Here is a 20,551-nt window from a genome sequence, read left to right on the forward strand (position 1 = left end):
GGACCGTTTCGGAAAAATGAGAAGCGGCGAATGACGCGGCACGCACAGCCGAGGTCACAATGTTGCCCGGCAACGGTACACATGTTTTTCGCAAACAAATCATGCTGTGGTTTTCCCTTCAAACAGACATGTGCCCTGCTGTATTGAGGGTTAACTTCATTAGAAAGAGAGATCAACAAACCTCAGATAGATGATGGAGTTATTTTCAGGTTGGGCTCTGACAGTTTACAAAACATTGATTGTGAAACTGCATCTGCCAAAAAGGTCAGAAACCTTATCAGCATGTGAAAAATAAAGACTAAGAGGCTTTTTATTCAAAACAAAAAAAATGATGCATTCAGCAGAAGACCAAGGATGTTTATCTCCTCCGACTTCAACAAGCTCCTACACTGCATCCTATTTTTCTTGCTCTCCAGTCCACATAGTAGGGAAAACATTTAAGAGAAAAAAAATGATAGATATACGTCTTTTTTTATGGAAAGAAGAAAGCATAGGAAAGGGAAGGTCAGGCACTGAGGGGAGCTGAAGGCCTTGCTTTACTCCTACTTTAGATGTTTGCCTTTTATCCACAGTCCCTCTCTCACTCTCCATCTCTCTCTCTCTCTCTCTGTCTCTCTCTGTCTCTCTCTGTCTCTCTCTGTCTCTCTCTGTCTCTCTCTGTCTCTCTCTCTCATCTCTCTCTCTCTCTCTCTCTCTCTCTCTCTCTCTCTCTCTCTCGGATCAGAAGAGTAGATGACACCAAACTCCAGTGCCAACACAGCTGATCTGCACATAGGTGTGGGGCCGACAGACACAGGTGTCCAACGAGTGAGATGTTTGTATTTGTGTGAACCCGCGCGCGTGTGAGCGTGTTTCAAGACGAGGGTGAGAGGACATGGGGGTCAGAGGGAGGACACAGTGAAGGGGATGGGGGGGGGGGCCGAGGAAAGACGGAGTAGAGTAATAGAGAGATGGAGCGGTGAGTTGGAGAGCGGGCAGGAGGTCTCCGGTGGCTTGGAGCAGCTCGGCTCCTGGGTGAGACTGATGAATGCTTCCTCACAGTGCTGCGGACACCCTCATTTGACACAAAGGAGGTCTGCCTACTGCCATCTCAGCAGACAGCACACACACACACGCACACACTGTCTCTTTCTGTCACACACTTAAGAAATCACACACACACACACTTTAGAGATCCGGGTAAGAAGAGGTGGAAGGAGGGCGCACGCACGCACACACACATGCACACACACACACACACACTCGCACACACACACACACACGCACACATGACAGCAGAGATTGGGGGAGGAGAGGAAGGAGAGAGGAGCGAGCGGTGAAACGAGGGGACGGCAGGAAATTGTGTTTAAAAGGGTTGACATTTAGAGAGGAAAATCATTTTGAATCTGTTGTAGCCAGGTTAAAGAAAAGAAAAAAAACAATAACACTGAGGATTCCTGGCGTGGAGGCGTGGTTGTACATCATGTGTTAATGTGTGGTATTTAGACAGTGATCTAGAGGCAGTGGCGAGGCTAGGAATGGCCGGGAGAGGCCTTGCTACTGCATGGGAATTGTCAACTGCCTCAGGGACTGACGCACCAACTCTTTCTCTCTTTCTGTCTCTATCACACACACACACAAACCAACCGCCTGGCCACACACCGCCAGTGTGTCCGTGTGGGGAGCGCGTGGGTGTGTGCGTGTGTGCGCGTGTGGGCGAGTGTGTCCTGGTCAATACGGGCCTCTGTGTACGACGTTGGTTTCCGTTAATTATTGCTTGTATTCTGACGAAGGAACGAGCGTGCCTGTGTGTGCCTGCTTCCTAGTGCTGAGCGTGTGTTCAGTAAGGATGATATTGCTGCCACCATACCGCTGCTCTGGTCCCTGTGTCCCCGCTGACCCCTCTCTCCCCTCTCTCCGTCCTCCCAACAGTAGTCAACATGAACATGTGTTGTGATGCAAATGAGCTCTCTGCGTCTGGACCGCCTCAGTGCACACAGCACTACTTTTTAATTGAACCTTTTGATCTTAGGCTAATTCCGCTAATTAGCTGACTGTGTGTGCGAGTGTGTGTGTGCCTGCGTGTGTGTTCCAAACAAACTCCCCATCCAGCATACCCCCGGCTGGTGTGGTAGGGGGAGTCCACATAAGCAACTCTCCTGTTTTCATCTTAGGACGATAATGGACAGGTGTTCCGTTTGGAATAATACTGTTATGTAAAGAAGCCCAGCTGCTCACAAACAAGCAATGCACACACACACGCGCACACACACACAGGAGTAACTTTGTGAGGAGGCATACATTTACATTTAGTCATTTAGCAGACGCTCTTATCCAGAGCGATTTACAGTAAGTACAGGGACATTCCCCCGAGGCAAGTAGGGTGAAGTGCCTTGCCCAAGGACACAACGTCAGTTGGCATGACCGGGAATCGAACTGGCAACCTTCGGATTACTAGCCCGATTCCCTCACCGCTCAGCCACCTGACTCCTACATACTGCGTGTGTGTGTGTGTGTCCATCTATGATTGCTTTTGTTTCTTTCTCAGTGTGCGTGTGGCATGCAAGTGATGTCCGTTTGTGTGTGTGTGTGTGTGAGTGAGAATTACCATGAGGGAACATACCTCCACATGGGTGTGCATGTTGGGAGAGAGTGGATGTAGGTGTCACGGTCCGCATTCGGTGCCTTAAAAAAAAAACCTTCTTTGCGGCTTCAGTTCACGTTGGTTTAGCCGAGCTTGGCGATGTGCGTCTCCGGGCTGGTTCATAAGTAGGGGACATCCTGCTGTGTCTTGTACTACAGCAGCTCTGCAGGATGCTACAGAGCTGGCCATTACAGCAGCAGATATCCCCCTTGGTAACAGCCTCACTGCTAAAACACTGTGGTGGGGCTGTCTCTCTGCCCGATGCCTCCAGCCAGCTCCACAGAGATCCCAGGATGGTGGTGGGGGGGGGGGGGGGGGGTGCTCAACAACCAGGGTCCTTACTGTGCCAGTGTGATAGGGAGGCTATTGGACATGCACAATGAGCTGGAGTTGTCGGAGTAAGTCACGCTAGACTCCCGACACAGATGTGAAATGTCAGCATTCAAATGCCGCCCTACTCTCTCCCTCTATCTTGCCCTCTGTACCTCTCTCTCTCGCTCTTATCTCCGTTTGGATTTCAGGACTTACTGCAGAAATGAGATGGAGGGATGCGGGGGTCGATAGCCATCAGCCGGAGGGATTACAATGCCGGAGGAGCAGAGGAAAAAGAGGGAGAGATGGAGTGAGTGACAGGGTACAGTCTGTCCATTCCATGCCAGCCCGAGCACAGCCTGTTAAGAGTGATCGGCTGTCACGGCTGCCAACCTGACGAGCCATGCCAGGGTGTGTGTGTGTGTGTGTGTGTGTGTTTGTGTGTGTGTACTGCTCAACACAGCTATGTCAACCCAACCAAAAACAATTGACCAGATACAGGCAGGACCCTCCAGCAAGCCCCACTAGCCAGCATAGCGGTAGACCATTTTTGAGTACCACTCTCAAAAATGATGGGAAGTTGCTGTTCGAATATATCTGGAAATTTCCAGAAAATCCGCACTGTATTATTTAGGGAACGCTGAAGTATGAGCCTTCAGCACAGTTTAGCTTCACAACAGCAAACTATTGACTGGCAGTTCAAATAAATGGCTCAAACGATTTGTCAATATGGCATTTGAGTCAATTAGAGCCTATACACCTTGTGATAGCAACTAAGACCTTATCAAGAGTACAAAGTGCAGTCTGGTATTTCAGTTCCAGTGTGCAGAACACCAACTGCAAAACTGTGGAAATGCTCCTTTGTCCAAGAACCCAGAATAGAGGAGGGAGAGACTGTGAAGACAAGGAAAAGCAGAATTGTCAGAGGTCAAATGGTATTTGACAGTATTACACACTGTGTAGAAAACTCTGTGCTCCATTCACCCCGCCTCATTAGGAGAATGGAGGGGACCATTTAAGAAGATTAGAATCATAAACTGTGGGCCATTATACAAGAAAGGACCAATAAAATGGTTGACGCACACAATGCGACAAATATGATATATGATGTTACCTCTAAGTTCTGGGTCCAGCTGCTGTAATGCTTTCTGAAGCTATAGATAGACTATACGAGTGAAAGTAGTGATTCGGGGGGGGGGGGGGCGTGTTGGGGGGGGGGGGGGGGGGGTAGGAGTTTACGGGTGAATATAGGTCAGGGACTTGACAGCTTTTGTTTGTAGTAGAGTGAGAATCACCTGGATTCTTCCGCTCCAAAACGGGCCAGCCTTCAGGCACTCCTCAAACAACCATCTCTACACACACACACACGCTCCACACACACACACCCCACACACACACACACACGCTCCACACACAATGCCATACGGGTGCACCGGCTATAAGACAAGTTACCCTAATTAAGTAAATGAGAGGAATACACAGACAGATGGTTGGAGAGGAAAGGAAATATTGCCACTTCCTCCTCCAATACTCTGTGTACCCTGGGGGCCTGCAACTGCCTCTATCTCACACCTCTTTGTTAGTGTTTTCTCTCTCCTACTCACACTACCACACACACACAAAACTCTGTTACTGTTCTCTCTCTCTCTCACACACACACACACACACACACACACACACGTACACAAGTATGTTACTGTTCTCTCTCTCACACACACACACACACACAGATAGTCCCACGCACACACACCTCTGCCTGTCAGTGTTATCTCTCTGAGTAACTGATAACTCCCTCTCTAATGCGTTCCCTGCGTGTCTATGCTTACACACGGCCCCAGAGTAAGAGGACGAGAGGAAATGAGCAGGACCCGGAGAGACAGACGGCCTAGGAGTGGTTAACCCGACATGCTTGAGAGTCCTGAAATATATACATGCCCAAATGTAATTGTATTTGCAGGAAAATGTTTTTTGTTCCATATCAGTGTGTGTTTGTGTGTGTGCGTGTGTGTGTGTGTCTGTGTGTGCAAGCAAGCCAGGCAGATAGCATCTCACTAAGGGAAATGAAAGCATCCTAGGAGGAGGAAGGAGATGTGACAGCCGGCATGTCTGACTGATGTGCTGCTAACTGATATCTTATTATGTTTGAGGAGAGCACCGCACATTCCTGCCCTGAAAACACAATGCTGTGCATGTGTGTGTGTGTGTGCATATGTCAGTGCGAGACCCTCACCCCCGTCTCCCCTCTGTCCCTCTCTCTCTCTGTCCCTCCGTCTTCGAAAAAGCAGGCACGCAGAGACGCCCAGACGCACACGGTAACAAGGACACCTAGTGTGCCGTTCTGACGGGCGTGCAGGCTAGCCGTGCCAGGCAGTCTGTAGCCATGCAAGCCTGCTCTGGCACTCGGAGCCGGGCACCTGACCCCATTACTGCAGCCCCCCGAGAACACAGGAGAGAGCACGGAGAAGATGAACAGAGAGAGAGAGAGAGAGAGAGAGAGAGAGAGAGAGAGGAGAGAAGAGAGAGAGAGAGGAGAGAGAGAGAGAGAGAGAGGAGAGGGAGAGAGAGAGAGAGAGAGAGAGAGAGAGAGAGAGAGAGAGAGAGAGAGAGAGAGAGAGAGAGAGGGAGAGAGGGAACGAGAGAAGACAGATGAGAGTGGAGGAGCGGTCTGGCTCCCAACTCCCGGCTTTTCATGTGGGTGGCATCTGAGCAGGCCAGGAGACCATCACCTGTGACCTCGGAGAGAGGGGACTAGCCTGGAGATCATTAGGCATGGTCGGGGAGTTTGTGGTGTGTGTGCGCGTGTGTGTCCGCGCCTCTGTGGGCAAGGCTGATTAATTGGAGTGTTTTGAGTTGATAGCTCTACTGCAGCTACATTCCTAAGAGGCTTCACAATGCCTGTGTGACCACACACACACCTACACACACACACCGTCTCTCTCTCTCTCTCTCTCTCTCTCTCTCTCTCTCTCTCTCTCTCTCTCTCTCTCTCTCTCTCTCTCTCTCTCTCTCTCTCTCTCTCACACACATACACCTCAACTTACCTCCTAGACCTGCTGGCTAAAATTAGATCTTGCCTCCCTCCTCTCTCCGTCTCTTTCTCTCTCTCTCCCTCCCTCTTTCTCTCAGAGCAAATGATCAGACATCAGCGTCGTTTCACCTTGCCAAGAGGGATGGTGTTTCATCGTAGAGATGTGATAAAGTGAGACACAGGGGAACAATCCTGTGTGTGTGTGTTTGTGTTTGTGTGTGCTGCTAGAGACTGGCGACAGCGCTTGAGACAACCGCTGGTAATGGCCCACTAAGTATCCCTTCACCACTGCCCACACACACACACACACACACACACGACTCCTCATCCCTTCCTCCCTCCCTCACTCACTCCACTGTTTGCCAGAGAACCAAGGTCACTCACCTGCACACAGACACCCTCCTTTCGCACAAAGTTTTCTCCCTGAGTTTTATGTACCATTAAACCCTGAAAAAGAACAGCAATATTTCTAGTGGACTGCAAGGTGACTGCATCCGACAAAAGGCGTCTACAAACGTGTGTGTGTGTGTGTGTGGGGGGGGTGTTTGAGGAGAGAAACGGCCCTATCTCACTACCATACATACATTTTACATATCTCCCATTTGTCTCCTCTCCACTCTGCTCTCCTCACAGTGTATATCCACCTTTTATCTCTGACGTCTCTTCATTATCCGGCCCTCTTCTCTGCCCAACCCTCACTCATCCTTTATTCTCTCCTTAGATGTGGACCATCATCTCTCATCTCTCTCTCTCTCTGTCTCTGTCTCTCTCGATTCATCTCTCTCCGTCTCTCTCCCTCCCTCTCGGCCTCTCCCCTCTTCTTCTCCCTCCGACTCGGTCCCTCTATCTATCTCTGTCTCTCCTTCTCTCTCTCTCTCTCTCTCTCTCTCTCTCTCTCTCTCCTCTCTCTCCTCTCTCTCTCTCTTCCTCTCTCTCTCTCTCTCCTCTCTCTCTCTCTCTCTCTCTCTCTTCTCTCTCTCTCTCTCTCTCTCTCTCTCTCTCTCTCTCTCTCTCTCTCTCTCTCTCTCTCTCTCTCTCTCTCTCTCTCCTTCTCTCTCTCTCTCCTTCACTCTCTCTCTCTCTCTCTCTCTCTCTATTCCCTCACTCCCCACACTGTCAAGGCTGCCACTTCCTCGTGCACACTCATTTATTACAGGTCACCATCACAGAAGGAGCCTTTTAAAAAGGACAACGTGCCCCTGTGGCTCCCACCTGCACAAAGCTGACACACACACACGCGCGCGCACACACGCGCACACACACACACATACAAACCAAGCCCCGCACACGCTCATCAACACCTCCGAGCACATACTCAAGCGCACATGTACATGCACACACACACACACACACACATGCACAGCAAATTCCCATTACCGCTGGCCAAAGCCTCCGCATGCCATCAGAGTGAATTAGCCATAGCGGCGACAACGTGCCGACATGCCGTTTTTGGGGACCGACCGACCCGACAAAAGTAACAACCAACGAAGTAAGCAAATAGAGCTGCGAGTGGCAGCTGAAACAGGAAGTGTGTTTTCCCAGGAGAGCAGCCAGAGGAGCCTGTACAGAGGTTCCCCCTCCCTCCCTCCCTCCCCCCTCCCCCCTCCCCCCTCCCCCATCCCCCTCCCTCCCCCCCTCCCCCTCCCTCCGTTCACTGCACCTGTGGCAAGGATATCCTTCCTGTCTCTCCCCTCACACGAGCAGCCTGCCGGCCCTTCTCTGATCACACTGTAATCCCTCTAAACACAGAATGATCCCAAAAGTACACAGAAAGAACACAATAATGTTGTTTTGTTATATATTTGGCACACACGCGCGGCCGGCAAATAAAGATTAAAAAGCAGCCGTCTCGAAACAGCAAATATCACTCATTCACAGTGTAATTAAAGAGATTAGCTGCAGTGAATATCTGAAAGGGGATTAGCCAAGTCAGTGAATACGGTGGAGGCCTTTACTTCCTTGTGTTCGACACACACAGACACACACACACACACTCACAAACACACATCCAAATAACACAAACACAGCTTAGCTTCAGATTCATCTTCAGTGCAGCACTTGGGTGTTTACTGTGCTTCGTGTGTTGTGCATGTTCATTCAAATCAACAACTGAGACAGGGAGGGAGAGAGAGAGCGGGAACAACAAATCTCCTGGAGTTGTCATCTGCTTCAGGGAAGAACACAAGTAGCGAGAGAGAATGAACAGGAACACAATTATATCTGCAATCAATTCTCCCCATTGAGGTAATGAGGCAGCCTTTGTAGAGATTAGACAAATTGTATTGTTATTCTAATGTTTTCTATTGTCGCGCTCTAAGAAAGGGGAAAGCAAAAAAAAAGAAAAAGGCCAACATTCTGGGAGCCAGAGTCAATGGCGCTCCATCCTAGGTTGCCATGGCAACACTGTCAATCAAAGAGCTTAACTCTCTCCAAATTCCCAGACCCGAAGCGCACTTGAGGCCCTGGATACCCCCATACACATGCACACACTCCATACTTTACGACCTACAAGCATGTAATGCACCCAAGTTTTAACATATTGTTTGCAAGACAGGGGCTGTGTTTGATTGTATCAAAGTTGGAAAACAAATTAGCCACCCTTTCCATTTTTCACACTCGCACACATTCACCTACACACACAAGCAGGAAGTGACAGGCAAGACTGTGTTTCAGAGCTGTGGCAGCATATTGTCCACATGACAAATCGAATGTCATAATTAAAGGGAGAAAAATGAGACTTCCAACCAGGCTGGCTATTCTAGCAGCCTCCACAGCCGCAAAACACCTCTAACAGCAGAGACAAGGAGAGGGAGAGAGACGGATGGAGGGGAAGAGAAAGAGGCAGACTAAGAGACACACACAAGTGAGAGAGGAAGCGGGGGGGGGGTGGAGGTGGGGGTGGGGTTTGGAGGGGTGCTGGAGCGATGGCGAGGGGGACGAGAGGTGGGGGACATCGGCGCCTGGCTTCCACAGAAAGGGGGGTGCTTGTCTCTGAGTGGAATTACAAGTGCTGTGGAGCACAAACCCTCCAGTCGGCCTCAAGCCCTCCTGGCCTCCTCTCCCCTCTGTACTGCTCCCTGCGTTGTTTCATCCCAAACCCTAACTTCATCCCCCTCTTCTCCATCTCTTGAAGATGAGTGAGTGAGTGAGTGAGTGAGTGAGTGAGTGAGAAAAAAAGGGACATCTGTGCCTTGCAGGCTCTGACTGGCCAATCAAAATAACACTGGGATTTGGCAAGAAATCTTTTTTGTAGAACGAAAGCGAGTTATTCTTGTCATTAGGAACAAAAGAAAAGAGGTTTACACGCTTCCTTCTGCCAAATGGAGAAAGAGAGAGAAAGAGAGAAAAAAAGAGAAAGAAAAACCTAGAGAGAAAGAGAGAGAACGAGGGTGACACTGGTTGAAGGGGATGAATACTCTGGCAATTGAAAGGAAGATTTACTGTTGATTCTTCCAACCGCAATCTTGGATGTTTTCCCTCTCAAGCTGTGCAGTTGTGCTACCGCATGTAAATATTTGGATGGTTTGTGAACTTGAGAACAGAAGCTTCTCTGTGAAGACGCCCGGAAAACTAAATGTCAAGTAAATAAGCTTCTACCGTCATATCAGTTGCACCGCTTGAGAAAGTTCACGGTGTGTTGCAATATGACAGAGACTTTATCAGACATTGGTCAATTGCTATGCACTCTCAAACACGTGGGGCGCACTTGATTTCAACTAGCCATGGCAATGAACCTCCTGAACCAGCCCTGTCAAGTCGTCTGTTTGAGACTAATCAAAGGCACCTCAATTACATTCGAACCCTTTCAAGTGAATGTGAGATAGTTGAGAGCGTGGATGAGCCTGGATCACATGAACCTGAGGCATCAGCATGTCCCCCAGAAGACCAGCTTAGTGGCTGCAGTTATTTATACTTCATTTTATACATTTAGGGGGGACCATTGATCCCCCCCCCTCTCTCTCTCTCTCTCTCTCTCTCTCTCTCTCACACACACACACACACAAGCAAAAAAAAAACACACACAAACCAAACACCGTTTCGCTACCAACCAAAACATAGCTGTTGCATCGACTGTTGCATCTTCGGCACGACAAGCTAATGACTGGCGTGGCCCGCAGGCCCCTCACCAAGACACCCTGTCAGTGCTGACTCATTTACACCGGGAATCCATTCCCCCACGCTCCTGTACTGTAAAGACAAACCAATTGTCTAGACAGATGCTATCTAAAGCGCTTAATTAGACGCTGATAAATTCTCATTTCCTGCCCTTCTGTGAACTCATCCACCCAGCTTAATCTGAGCGACGGCTGATGAATAATTTGATATTGGTATTCACAGGTCCTCCCTTTGCCGTTTACTACAGAGAGATGCTTAAATGTCAGACTGCAGCCTGATCAGAATAGAAGAGGCATCTGTTCTGAGTTCAGACAGACAGACAGACAGACAGACAGACAGACCGACAGACTGGGAGGCATACAGACAGGTAGGCAGACAGACAGACATGCACAAGGGCAGGAAGACAGACTGGAGCCCAAAATGATGTGTCAGATGAGAAAGTACTGACTGAACACTGGGTGTGTGAGCCAAGCTTTACTAAACCATATACTTACTGTGTCCTCACAGTTAGTTTATTCAACTTTGGTTAAAGCTTGCAGGATGTACTTAAGGCCCTCAACTGAGCTTAACAGCCAAGACAGAAAGATGGGGATGAGAGAGAGTGTGTGTGTGTGTGTGTGTATTTGGTGGGGGTGGAGGACTAGGGAGATGGTGGGAGTCAAAACCAAATTACTATTCAACGCACATACACACAAACACACACACGCTCTCTCACACACACAACTTCCCAAGCGAGCAAGCGGCATAGTTCAGATTCTTTGGCAAATTTGCATCACAAATATGGCCTTGGCTGGGAATATAGGCATGCCAAATAACCCAATCTGGGTGCTGTTTTTCTCCTCAACGCCCAACCATCCATCCATCTCTGTCTTTCTCTCTCCATTCCACCTCCACTTCTACCAGCGTCAACACAGTTACTCTCAAGAGAATCCAGGGTTCAGTTCCCATGCTCGGTTCCACAGTGGAGATGGGGGTTGGCAGTGTGGATCCCCCAGCCTAACAGAGAAGTGAGGAAGCCCAGGCTGTATAGGTTTGCGAATCCCCACGACACGCTTACAGATAATGGTATTGGCATTCATATTTGCTCTGGCACAACAGATGCATGATTCACTAAATCAATTGGCACAGGGACTCAATGCCCGAGGGCCACCATAAAGCAGGGATTGCAATAAAGCAGATATTCTCCTCTATCAGTCACCAAAGAAAGCAGGATTGGAAACTGTCAGCTCCCAGAGTATGTATATGTTTGGATCATGAACTGTTAAATAAAGGTACTTATTCAAACTACAAGCCCCTCACAAATTCACAATTTCACAACGTGGCTATAGTCCCCCAACAATGCCATGGTGTTCATGTCAGAAATGGAGTGACAGTTGAAATGATCAATAGGCCCATAAAGGTGCGTGTATGCGAGGGGAGGCAATAGAAAACTTCAACAGTAACCATAAGTTCACAATTTATATGCCACCCGTCATTATCATCGGTTGAATGGTTAGGCCTACATTATTCAAATGGCGTGTAGGCAGTAGTCACATTTTCAGAAAACACTGATAGTCACAAATGATTTTAAATTAAAAAGGAACGCTGACGCAGCCACCCCCGTGCATACCGAGGTGACAACAATCCCTTGATTCATAAACGGCTCTTTTTCACTCGCATTCAGAAATGCATAATGAACAAACTCGCGGGAATACGGTACGGGACACGGGGTAAGAGCAGCGTGGGACCACGGTAGGAAGAGAGAGATATTCGCTTGCACCAGTAACAGTGCACCTCTGTTTATAAGCCTCCACCGTTTTTGACCAGACCAGAGCGAAAACTATTTCACCTGTCGCTTTATTTTATTCCGAGAGAAAGACGGGGGACCTAATAAAAACAGAAACTGAACCCTAGTGCATTGCACTTAAAATAATTATTATTTTGTATTTTGCTCAAAAGAATGTCCGATAATATTACTTCTGGAAACTCATGCCAACCTGGCATTTTAGGTAGATTTAGAAAAAATATGAGGACGCAGTCAAATTCGTTACTAATAATATAGCCTATAATGAAATATGCCACAGCATAAAATGTTGCCGAAATGCAATAGGCTAATATTGATTTGCAAATAAACCAACCTACAAATCCAAGTATAACGTTAGTACTTTTTAATTAATTTACAATTCATTCATAACAATTCATTGCGTTCACAACTGCCCCGGGTTGCCAAACCATCAAGAACAATTTCCCCTATAACAACATCGACCAGACTTGGCTCCAAACATTTGAGAACTAATTTAAACCAGAGATGAGAAGGACGCAGATCAAACACTTCTGAATTCAGAATGTCATCATCCCTTTAAAATGTATGACCAGTAGAATCTGAATACCAATTCGTTTCTCAATTAATATCTAGCTCTAGCTTTCTTGTATGCAGCCAATAGATCGATTCAAAGATCGTTTATGGTACTACAAAATAATTTAAATATAGGGATTAGTGTGTTTATTGACGAGCTTGCACTTGTCCAGTGTGGAAGTTTAGGGTGCCTTTACGCAGTCTGTGTTAGATAAGAGACTGCCTTACAATGCCTAAACAGAGTTATCACCCTAGAAGCCCCTTGTTTCAACGACAGATTGAGGCAGATTGCAACAAGGAGATCCGTTAGTCCAACCTGCCCAGTGTCCAAACACCTTGCGCAACAGCGCGCACGGCGCTGTCACTCACCTGCTTGTGTAGCGCTCGACCGGATCACAACAAAGATGACGAGAAGGCTTCGAAGACACGAGGGAAACTTCATTTTGCAGGGTGGTGATTATTACTCCTGTAACTCACATGTCCAATAAGATATCCCGTTATCAAACGAACTAAATGAAACGTCAGGTCTTGATAGTGTCAACTGTGCCTTCCGCGAGTCGTCTCCTTCGTCCCTCGGCAAAAGTAGTAACTGTGCCGAAGTTTAAGCAGTATGTTTGTTGTTTTGATTTACAGCAACCAATATTTAGACTATTTTTCACGGAAGATAACCAATGCCATTACTCTTCTCGGTACCGTACTGCCGTTAGTTCGGACTCTGGGAACACACCCTCTGTGCGACTCACACCTCTACAACCAGCGGATTGGACACAAAGTCGGATAAACACGCCCACACCACTTGTCACCTTTCCTTATTGGCTCACTAGACTAAAATTGATTCTTATTGTCAATAGTTTATACACCTGTTTGGGACACCTGCCGCAGCTACGATAATAAAAGACTGGTATAAACTCTAAACAAAACGGTTACATCTTTCTCATTCACTTACTCAAAGTTGGCTATTTGAACATACATGTTGTCCTTATATATTTTAATTGTCATGACATTTATGCTCAGGTTACATTTTCTAAACCCTATATTTTGCAGTAGGCCTATCGGATACACAGGCGAAGTCTTGCTATTAAACCAATACTTAATACCTTACTCACCCACACAAAAATATAATATAGACCGAGCATGTGCAAGATAAACCGACATATGAGACATGTAAGTGGCTGTTATCGACTTGAAATATAATACCCGTGTAAAGATGTTCGACTCCAGTTTTCTACTCAAACATAGCTGTGAATAAATAATAGTCAATTGATTGACGCGCAACAAGAACGCACGCGTCACCGTCTGCAAATATCCACAAGGGGGCCTGTGCAATTATATTATTTAAGTTCGATTTGTACAATCTGTAATTGAATTACAATCCATGCTATTTTTTACGCACTTATTGAATTGAATTCTACGTTTTACATATGAATGATGGAACCACTACATAGGCAGCTGGCCAGGTTAGGTCTGAGTGATGTTAGGATGACGTTGATTCTATGAATGTTATAATATGTCCAAGGGATATATTATACATATGTGTAGTAAAAGTCTAAAGATTGTTGGTTTATCAATTGTAGGAGAAGTTACACACCGAACAGTTCAGGTGATGTTCATTTTCTGTCCTCTACTGCAGTCTAGAGGAATTAAATGGAATATGTGCATCAACCAATGCGCTCACGCGCGTACACACATTAAAACATACACAGTTTACACGGGTAACTAGTTTGTTAAGATCATATTTTTAAGATAATCACAATGGGTTAATGATATAGGCTAGTTGTACCCTTTCTCTGACTATATTGCTCCCACTTAATCTGACAACAGCCTCAACAAACACTGGATGGCAGCAAAGTTATACAAAATTCCCACAAACCTCTTTGGGCAAATCAGACAATAATTGTTACTGATTGTCCCAAACTACACCCACTCGAATCTGACCAACCTTTATGTAAATTGGAGCAACAATTGTTTGAGTGGAAAACACAATAGAGGCTATTCGTTTTATTTGCCACTGTCAAGGGCAATGCTTAGGATAATGCTTAGGACTTATGATTCTTTCCTTAACAGTCCCCTGCTTTGCAACGCGTTCTCAGTTCATTAATGTCAGCGCCATTCAACACCCGGAATCATTTTCCAATCCTTATTTGAATTCCACGTGTATATCAGAGAAAAAAAGTGAATAATCTTAAGCAAGGCTAAGAAGTAGCCGACCAAAAACATCTGGGTGCTTTATTAACCACTGTAGGCAAAAGTCAAATAGACTATGAAGACCGTTTTACGCAAGCCTCAATCACTTTCGTAGCTGTAGGTTTGAGAAGCGAGATGTTACAGTAGAAGGGACAAGGAGTGTAGTGGGACTCACGTTGATTTGAGAAATTAGAGTACAGGGGACTTCAGAAGAATATAATAGATTTGTAGGTTGCAGGTCTACACTGCAATACGTTACCTCAAGGTATATTTAGGTAAATAAACCATGACACTGGATTGGTTATCGACATTGAAACTTGGCATTGTTCTGTGTGCGGCAGGTAAGTTATTTTGATTACTGAACAATAAAATGCAAAAGCATTTTTGATCTTACACAATGTGTCGTTCAATCATTAAACTTTTATAAGATGTGTTTAAATACATAACAAAACGGATAATGTAATTGCATCTTTTTGACTTGATTTCATTGTGTGCATTTCACGCAATAACTCAACTAAATAACTCAATGATGGTGGCACTTCCAATGAAATGAACATAATAAGTTGCATGGAACAACATTAACAAAAAGTGTAATAAATCAGTGTCGGATGAGGGATCGTTGAAGTCACCGAACAGCATATAGTACGTTTACTCGATATAAATGAGTGTTGGACGATGTCTGGAATTTAATAGAGAGTGAATTACTTAGAAAATTACTTAATGCAAGGCCTTGCACAGGACTCACGTCTTTCGTTAAAAAAACAAACAAAAAAAAAACAGTTTCTCAGTGAAGATGTATTTTTCAAATTGATTTGTCTGGGGAAACTTGTGACCTCTGAGCACAAAGTAGATGTATAGTAAGCAAAGAGAGACAGCCAGGTTTTAACGCTGAGATAACTTTTTTAAGAGCACATGAAAGATCTTAATCTTACAATTAACATTATTGTCAGGTTCAGTGTCTACCAGCTTGTAGTTTTTCATTGACGACAGCTTATGTGATTTAGTCTGCTAGAGAGCAAACAGTACAGGCTACACAGTGGGCTGTTATCAGCCCTGTTCAGACCTGCTGGGTTATGTAGACATCCATGAAAAGCACCTGTGTGTGCCCCCTTAGACCATTCAACAGCCATAAGCCACAGACTACTAGTGGACCCCTTCTTTCTTGCACAGAAGCAGCATGTCTGAGCTCAGATCCCTCTGGGAGAAACTGCTCTTTAAGTTTGTTTACATGCACCAAAAACAGTATACAAGAGCAGGGTTGGGAAGGGAACCCAGACAGCAGTTGAGAAAACAGGCTTCTGGTTGCAACGCTGTAGCAGACTAAGTGCATGAAGCGGTCGATGATTGACTTTCAGATCATGTGGATGGTTTCATGTTGTGGCATGATGTTTACAGTGCGTTCAGATGATTCACTTCTAATGAGAATAGAAATTTGGTTGATCATAAATACTAAACAGTGTTTACCAACTTTGACTTTGTGTGTTTTTGTACTGTATCATGTTGTTTTTATTTGAGTCCCTGAGATGCCAATTGAAGCACACTCTTAGAGTCACCACCTGTTATCTTCCTGATTGCTGCTTCCCTTATTGTACCCAATCACCACGGGATGTCTCCTCTGTCTCTATCCAGCTCATGGGGTCCATGCGGTGAGTGGTTGCAGCAGTGTCTACTATGAGAGTGTCATCACTGAGTTCTGCCTGACCAAATTTACTCTGGACATGGAGGGACTGGACCCAAACCTGTGGTGCAACTGGCCCCAAACTCTCCAGTGAGTCACTGTGCACATGCAGGAAATGCTTTTACCAAACACTCTGGAAAGGACTAAATGCACACACGAAAAACGTTAATCATCATAAACATGAACCATGGGGAGTGATTGGGACATAGGCCAATTTGAATTCACGTTGGATCAGACTACAACGTTTTTGTAAAAGCTCATTTCTTTACCCATCTTGAAAATCAAGTGTTTCTCAAGGGATCTTGACTGTGTGTTTATTTCTATGCCATGTCAGACAAGTCCCCTCCTCTCTCTTGATTTCCTGAGGGAGTCATACTGATAAGTGTCACTGAAGAGGCCACCGTCCATGCATGGAGTTCCCCCAGCATCCCCCTCTCTCTCTGTCCTACACTGCTTGTCACTGGTGACCTTGCTGTGGCAGCGACGCACTCAATGTGACAGTTCTGTCACCCTCCAAAGGGACACATTTGTGTTGTCGCAGTATTCACAATCGTAGGGGTTTGCTCGTTTCGACCCTCGACATTAGGTGTAGGCAATGTCAAACGCTTCCACGTTATCCATTTTATCAGCCTTAAATCAGATGCCTTCAATCTAACACAACGCTTACAGTTTCCAATAGGCTTTCCAGTGTATACATGTGTATCACCACAACAGAACAGACTCTTCTCCCCGAGAGAAAGAGAGAGGGGGAGAGATCGAGCTACATTCATAAACATAGATGAATGCATTGTCAAAAAGGAATGGAAAGAAGACAAATCCATGGATGTAGAGTTGGGAGAAAGAGCGAGCGTGGTTCAGCTGCAAAGTGACAAATACAACCTTTTCCCTAATCACTATGTTCTGGGGCCTTGACTTGGAGCAATGCAGGATTCTAGTGTAAGGTGACACCTGTGCGCAGGTGCTGTAGAGTGGCACCTTGCCATGTTGGCTCTTTCTGCATGGTGCCAAGAGTACAAGTCAGCCAGGGATAGTGTGTCATATCTTTTCCTCCACATCCTCGCCTTACCTTATTAAAGGTTCCTCAACTATGCAGTATACAGTGCAAACCAGGAGCAGGAATATCATGACAGATGATTTAACACTGGATGGCAGCGATAAGTGTGACCGTCCATGCCTGGCGGGAGGTGTGGGGATTCTGTACTGGAATTGGAAGCAGAGGCAGGAAACAGTACTCACCAAGGTTGCCAGTTTCAAAGGAAACACTGTATTTTCTCATGGATACTTTGACCCAAATCCGGTGCGCCTCCTGCCCTTTGGTCATTTTCTGTGACAGAAAACCCCATGTGAATGTCATTGCTGTTGACTGGAGGTTGTATGGTAGCATGAGTCACATGCTGCTGTGTTAATACTTATGTGCAAAGACTTTTGATTTGAAACATGTGGTGATTGTGCCTTGAGAGAACCACAACTTTGTTGTGGCGGGCTTCAATCGTTCAAAACACCTGTAGTATCGTCAGGGGACCAAAGGCACTTTGGTGTCCAGCACTTCTAAATATACTCAGCCAGACATCCTGGTCATTCGGAGTAGCTGCGGTGGTATGATGAGGGCGGGGGGGGGGAACTACTCTGCTGGCATGTGTCTAACTTCTCTGGACCCCCCTCACCCCCCACCACCACCTATCTAGTTATATTTAGCTGTGCTAAGCCCAGCCTGGTAATTCTATCTAGCTGCATTCTGCTGTGGATTCTCCCATTGCTTTGACCTCCGCATTGAAACTGGTCACTTGTTAAAGGTCATTTTCCGGAAGGAAAGCGAGAGGTTATCCTGATCCTGTTTCTGTTGTGATGGATTAGCACTCCCAGATTTCATCCCACAGTCACTGCCTTCATGTAAAGGCCACTTTACATACAGCAACGTTACAAACTGAATCAAACCAGTTGCGTTGTTCTGCACTTTGCCTAAAGCATTGTGTAGTAAGATCAGCAATTCTAATGTCACTCTGCTGTCTCCCCCTGCAGGCCATATGGGGAACTAACCAACTGCACCTTCATGGTCGCGTGGAAGTTGGACTGCTTCTGGCCCAACCATGTGATTGACCAGCTCTTCGTCCGGATCCACCAGCACTACTTCCACAACTGCTCTCTGACGGGCCGGCTGCTCCACGACCCCCCGCTTCATATTCTAGGGCCCTTCATTGCCGTGCCTGTCCTGATCACGCTGCTCATGACAGCCCTGGTGGTCTGGAGGAGCAAGCGCAGTAAAGGAGTCTTGTAGGAGGGGGACAGCCGGCCCGCAGACAGACGGGTCTGATTCCGGACATCAGCAAGGACACCTACGATATCATGCCATGCCTCATAGTTAAGACCTGTATCAAAATACAGTCCGAAATTATTTTATAGACTTCAGCATTTGCTTGTGTTTTCCCTTGGTTTCAGTATGCCAGACAAGAACAATCAAGCACAGATAAGTGAAGCAAGTTAGATAGCAAGTTAAAACCGAATGTTAACATTGGTCTGCTAGGTTTATGGGAATGGGTTTCTAAAAAGCCCACTGGGACAGCATAACTCTGGGCTATGTGCATTTGATTATATCCTCTACAAGTCGTGAGCAGTGCCCCTAGTGCACTTCTGGATAATGCACAGGTCAGTGGAGAGCTGTCTGAAAAATACAGTAAAAATGAAATGGGATACAAGACAGTACACCTTCTGGATTCAAAAGATGTATATTATTTGTACAGAACATCCCTTCCCCCAATCAATCTGAAGTTGTTTGTATGTTACCAGTCTTTGTAACAATATAATTGTCAAGATTCAATTTGAAAAGATGATTTCTGTAAGCAGTGTCATCACTAGAACATGGTGCATGTAAATATTGTCATATTTTGCAAAGGAGGGGAATATATGTTTCATATACCAGCATGAATAACAGCATAAAAGCCCTTTTGATCCCCTCTCTCCAGAGTGGTGTAGGGTTGCTTGTTTGTGCTCCATCAGCCCCCACCAGGACCAGAATAGCTCCGCCCAGCAGAGCACTGCTTATGACTGTACAAGCCATAATAGCACAGCACCCACAACCCCTCCACCTAGTACCCTCTCCACCTGTGTGGAAAACCAATAAAAGACATCATAAGGCATTGAGCTCCAGCAGGGGTATAGATAGATCAGTCCTACGCTCCACACGGGTGGGTCACCACCACCAGAGCGAGTGAGGTGTGAGTTCCTGCCTCATTTAGAGACGCCTAACTGGAAGACGGCCGGCAGCCGGCAGGCTTCCCGAGCCCCTGCTCTCAGGAGGAGACGGGGGAACACGAGGAATGCCCTTTTTGACTGACAGCTTCTCAGAGCACAAGCGACAGAGCCCAGAGTCCCCAGTCGGGCTCGCCATAGCAACAGGGCTTATTAGTCTCCGTGTAATGGCGCTAAATGGACACAGATTAAAAAACGCGGGACTGGCCTGGTTATGTGGCAACTGTCAAGCTTCTGGGGAGGTGACCGGGTGGGTAATGAGCAGGACGGAGCCTGTGGCGTTCACACACACACTGGGCACGGTGTGACACTGGCCAGATGGCACCACAGGACAGATCTGATATGATGTCAAAGGGGACACTCAGAGCAATAAACTAGAGGGTTCTACAGCTGCATGATTAATGCACACCTAGGCCTAACTACGGGGTGATACCTGCCCGAACACAACAGAACATGAGTCTGTGTGTGTGCGCGCTATGGGGCTTGTGTCAGACCGCCTAGTATTGAGATCTCTTACAGTTCTTGGTGTATTATGTTACAGCCATTAGCTGTAGGGCACCGTGTACAGTAGAAGTACTGTAATGCCTTATGAGAATCGGATCGCTTGGCCATACTTAATTCAATAATAAAAGCTGCAGTGTGCCGTGTGCATTCAAAATGAAACATGCCCCGAATGGTCCCAAAAGGTCTTTACCTCATCTCTTCATCTCTCGGAGTCTGCCTCGCCAAGCCCACACACAGGTCAGAAATAAAAGCCGGTGATAGAAGGGAGGCCACAAGGCAGCGAAGGCCTCAAGGTTGCTCAGTTCAAGGGAGAGCGATCAGAAACCCAGGGAGCATTGTGAGGCCAGGGTAATCACCATCTGTTGGCTCGCCCCTGGACAACCTGTGTACTCATTAGAAAAGTGTAAACTCAGCCCCCCACAGGGAGAGTCAACCTGAGGGAGGAGACAGAGGCTATGTTTCAGAATACAGTCAAGGTTAGCGAGGAGGGGAGAAACAGGTGAAATATTGTTTGAGGGAAGCCAA

General features: G+C 46.7%; 2 protein-coding genes across 2 annotated transcripts in view; one reads left to right on the forward strand and one right to left on the reverse strand.

The window, feature by feature from the left end:
* Positions 1-13,122, reverse strand: part of LOC134007864 (receptor tyrosine-protein kinase erbB-4-like) — a 104,611-nt gene extending 91,489 nt beyond the window's left edge. The window contains 1 exon segment of the mRNA XM_062447580.1: positions 12,784-13,122. Coding sequence (XP_062303564.1) covers positions 12,784-12,856 — 73 coding nt within the window. The 5' untranslated portion in view covers positions 12,857-13,122.
* Positions 13,123-14,565: 1,443 nt separating this feature from the next.
* LOC134007765 (receptor activity-modifying protein 1-like) lies at positions 14,566-19,056 on the forward strand. The gene is made up of 3 exons (XM_062447426.1): positions 14,566-14,939; positions 16,228-16,366; positions 18,296-19,056. Exons 1-3 carry the CDS (start codon positions 14,885-14,887, stop codon positions 18,549-18,551), a joined length of 450 nt encoding a protein of 149 aa, XP_062303410.1. The 5' UTR covers positions 14,566-14,884; the 3' UTR covers positions 18,552-19,056.
* The last annotated feature ends 1,495 nt before the right edge of the window (positions 19,057-20,551 follow it).

Source organism: Osmerus eperlanus, chromosome 21 (assembly GCF_963692335.1).
Source record: "Osmerus eperlanus chromosome 21, fOsmEpe2.1, whole genome shotgun sequence".
NCBI classification, from domain to species: Eukaryota; Metazoa; Chordata; class Actinopteri; order Osmeriformes; family Osmeridae; genus Osmerus; species Osmerus eperlanus.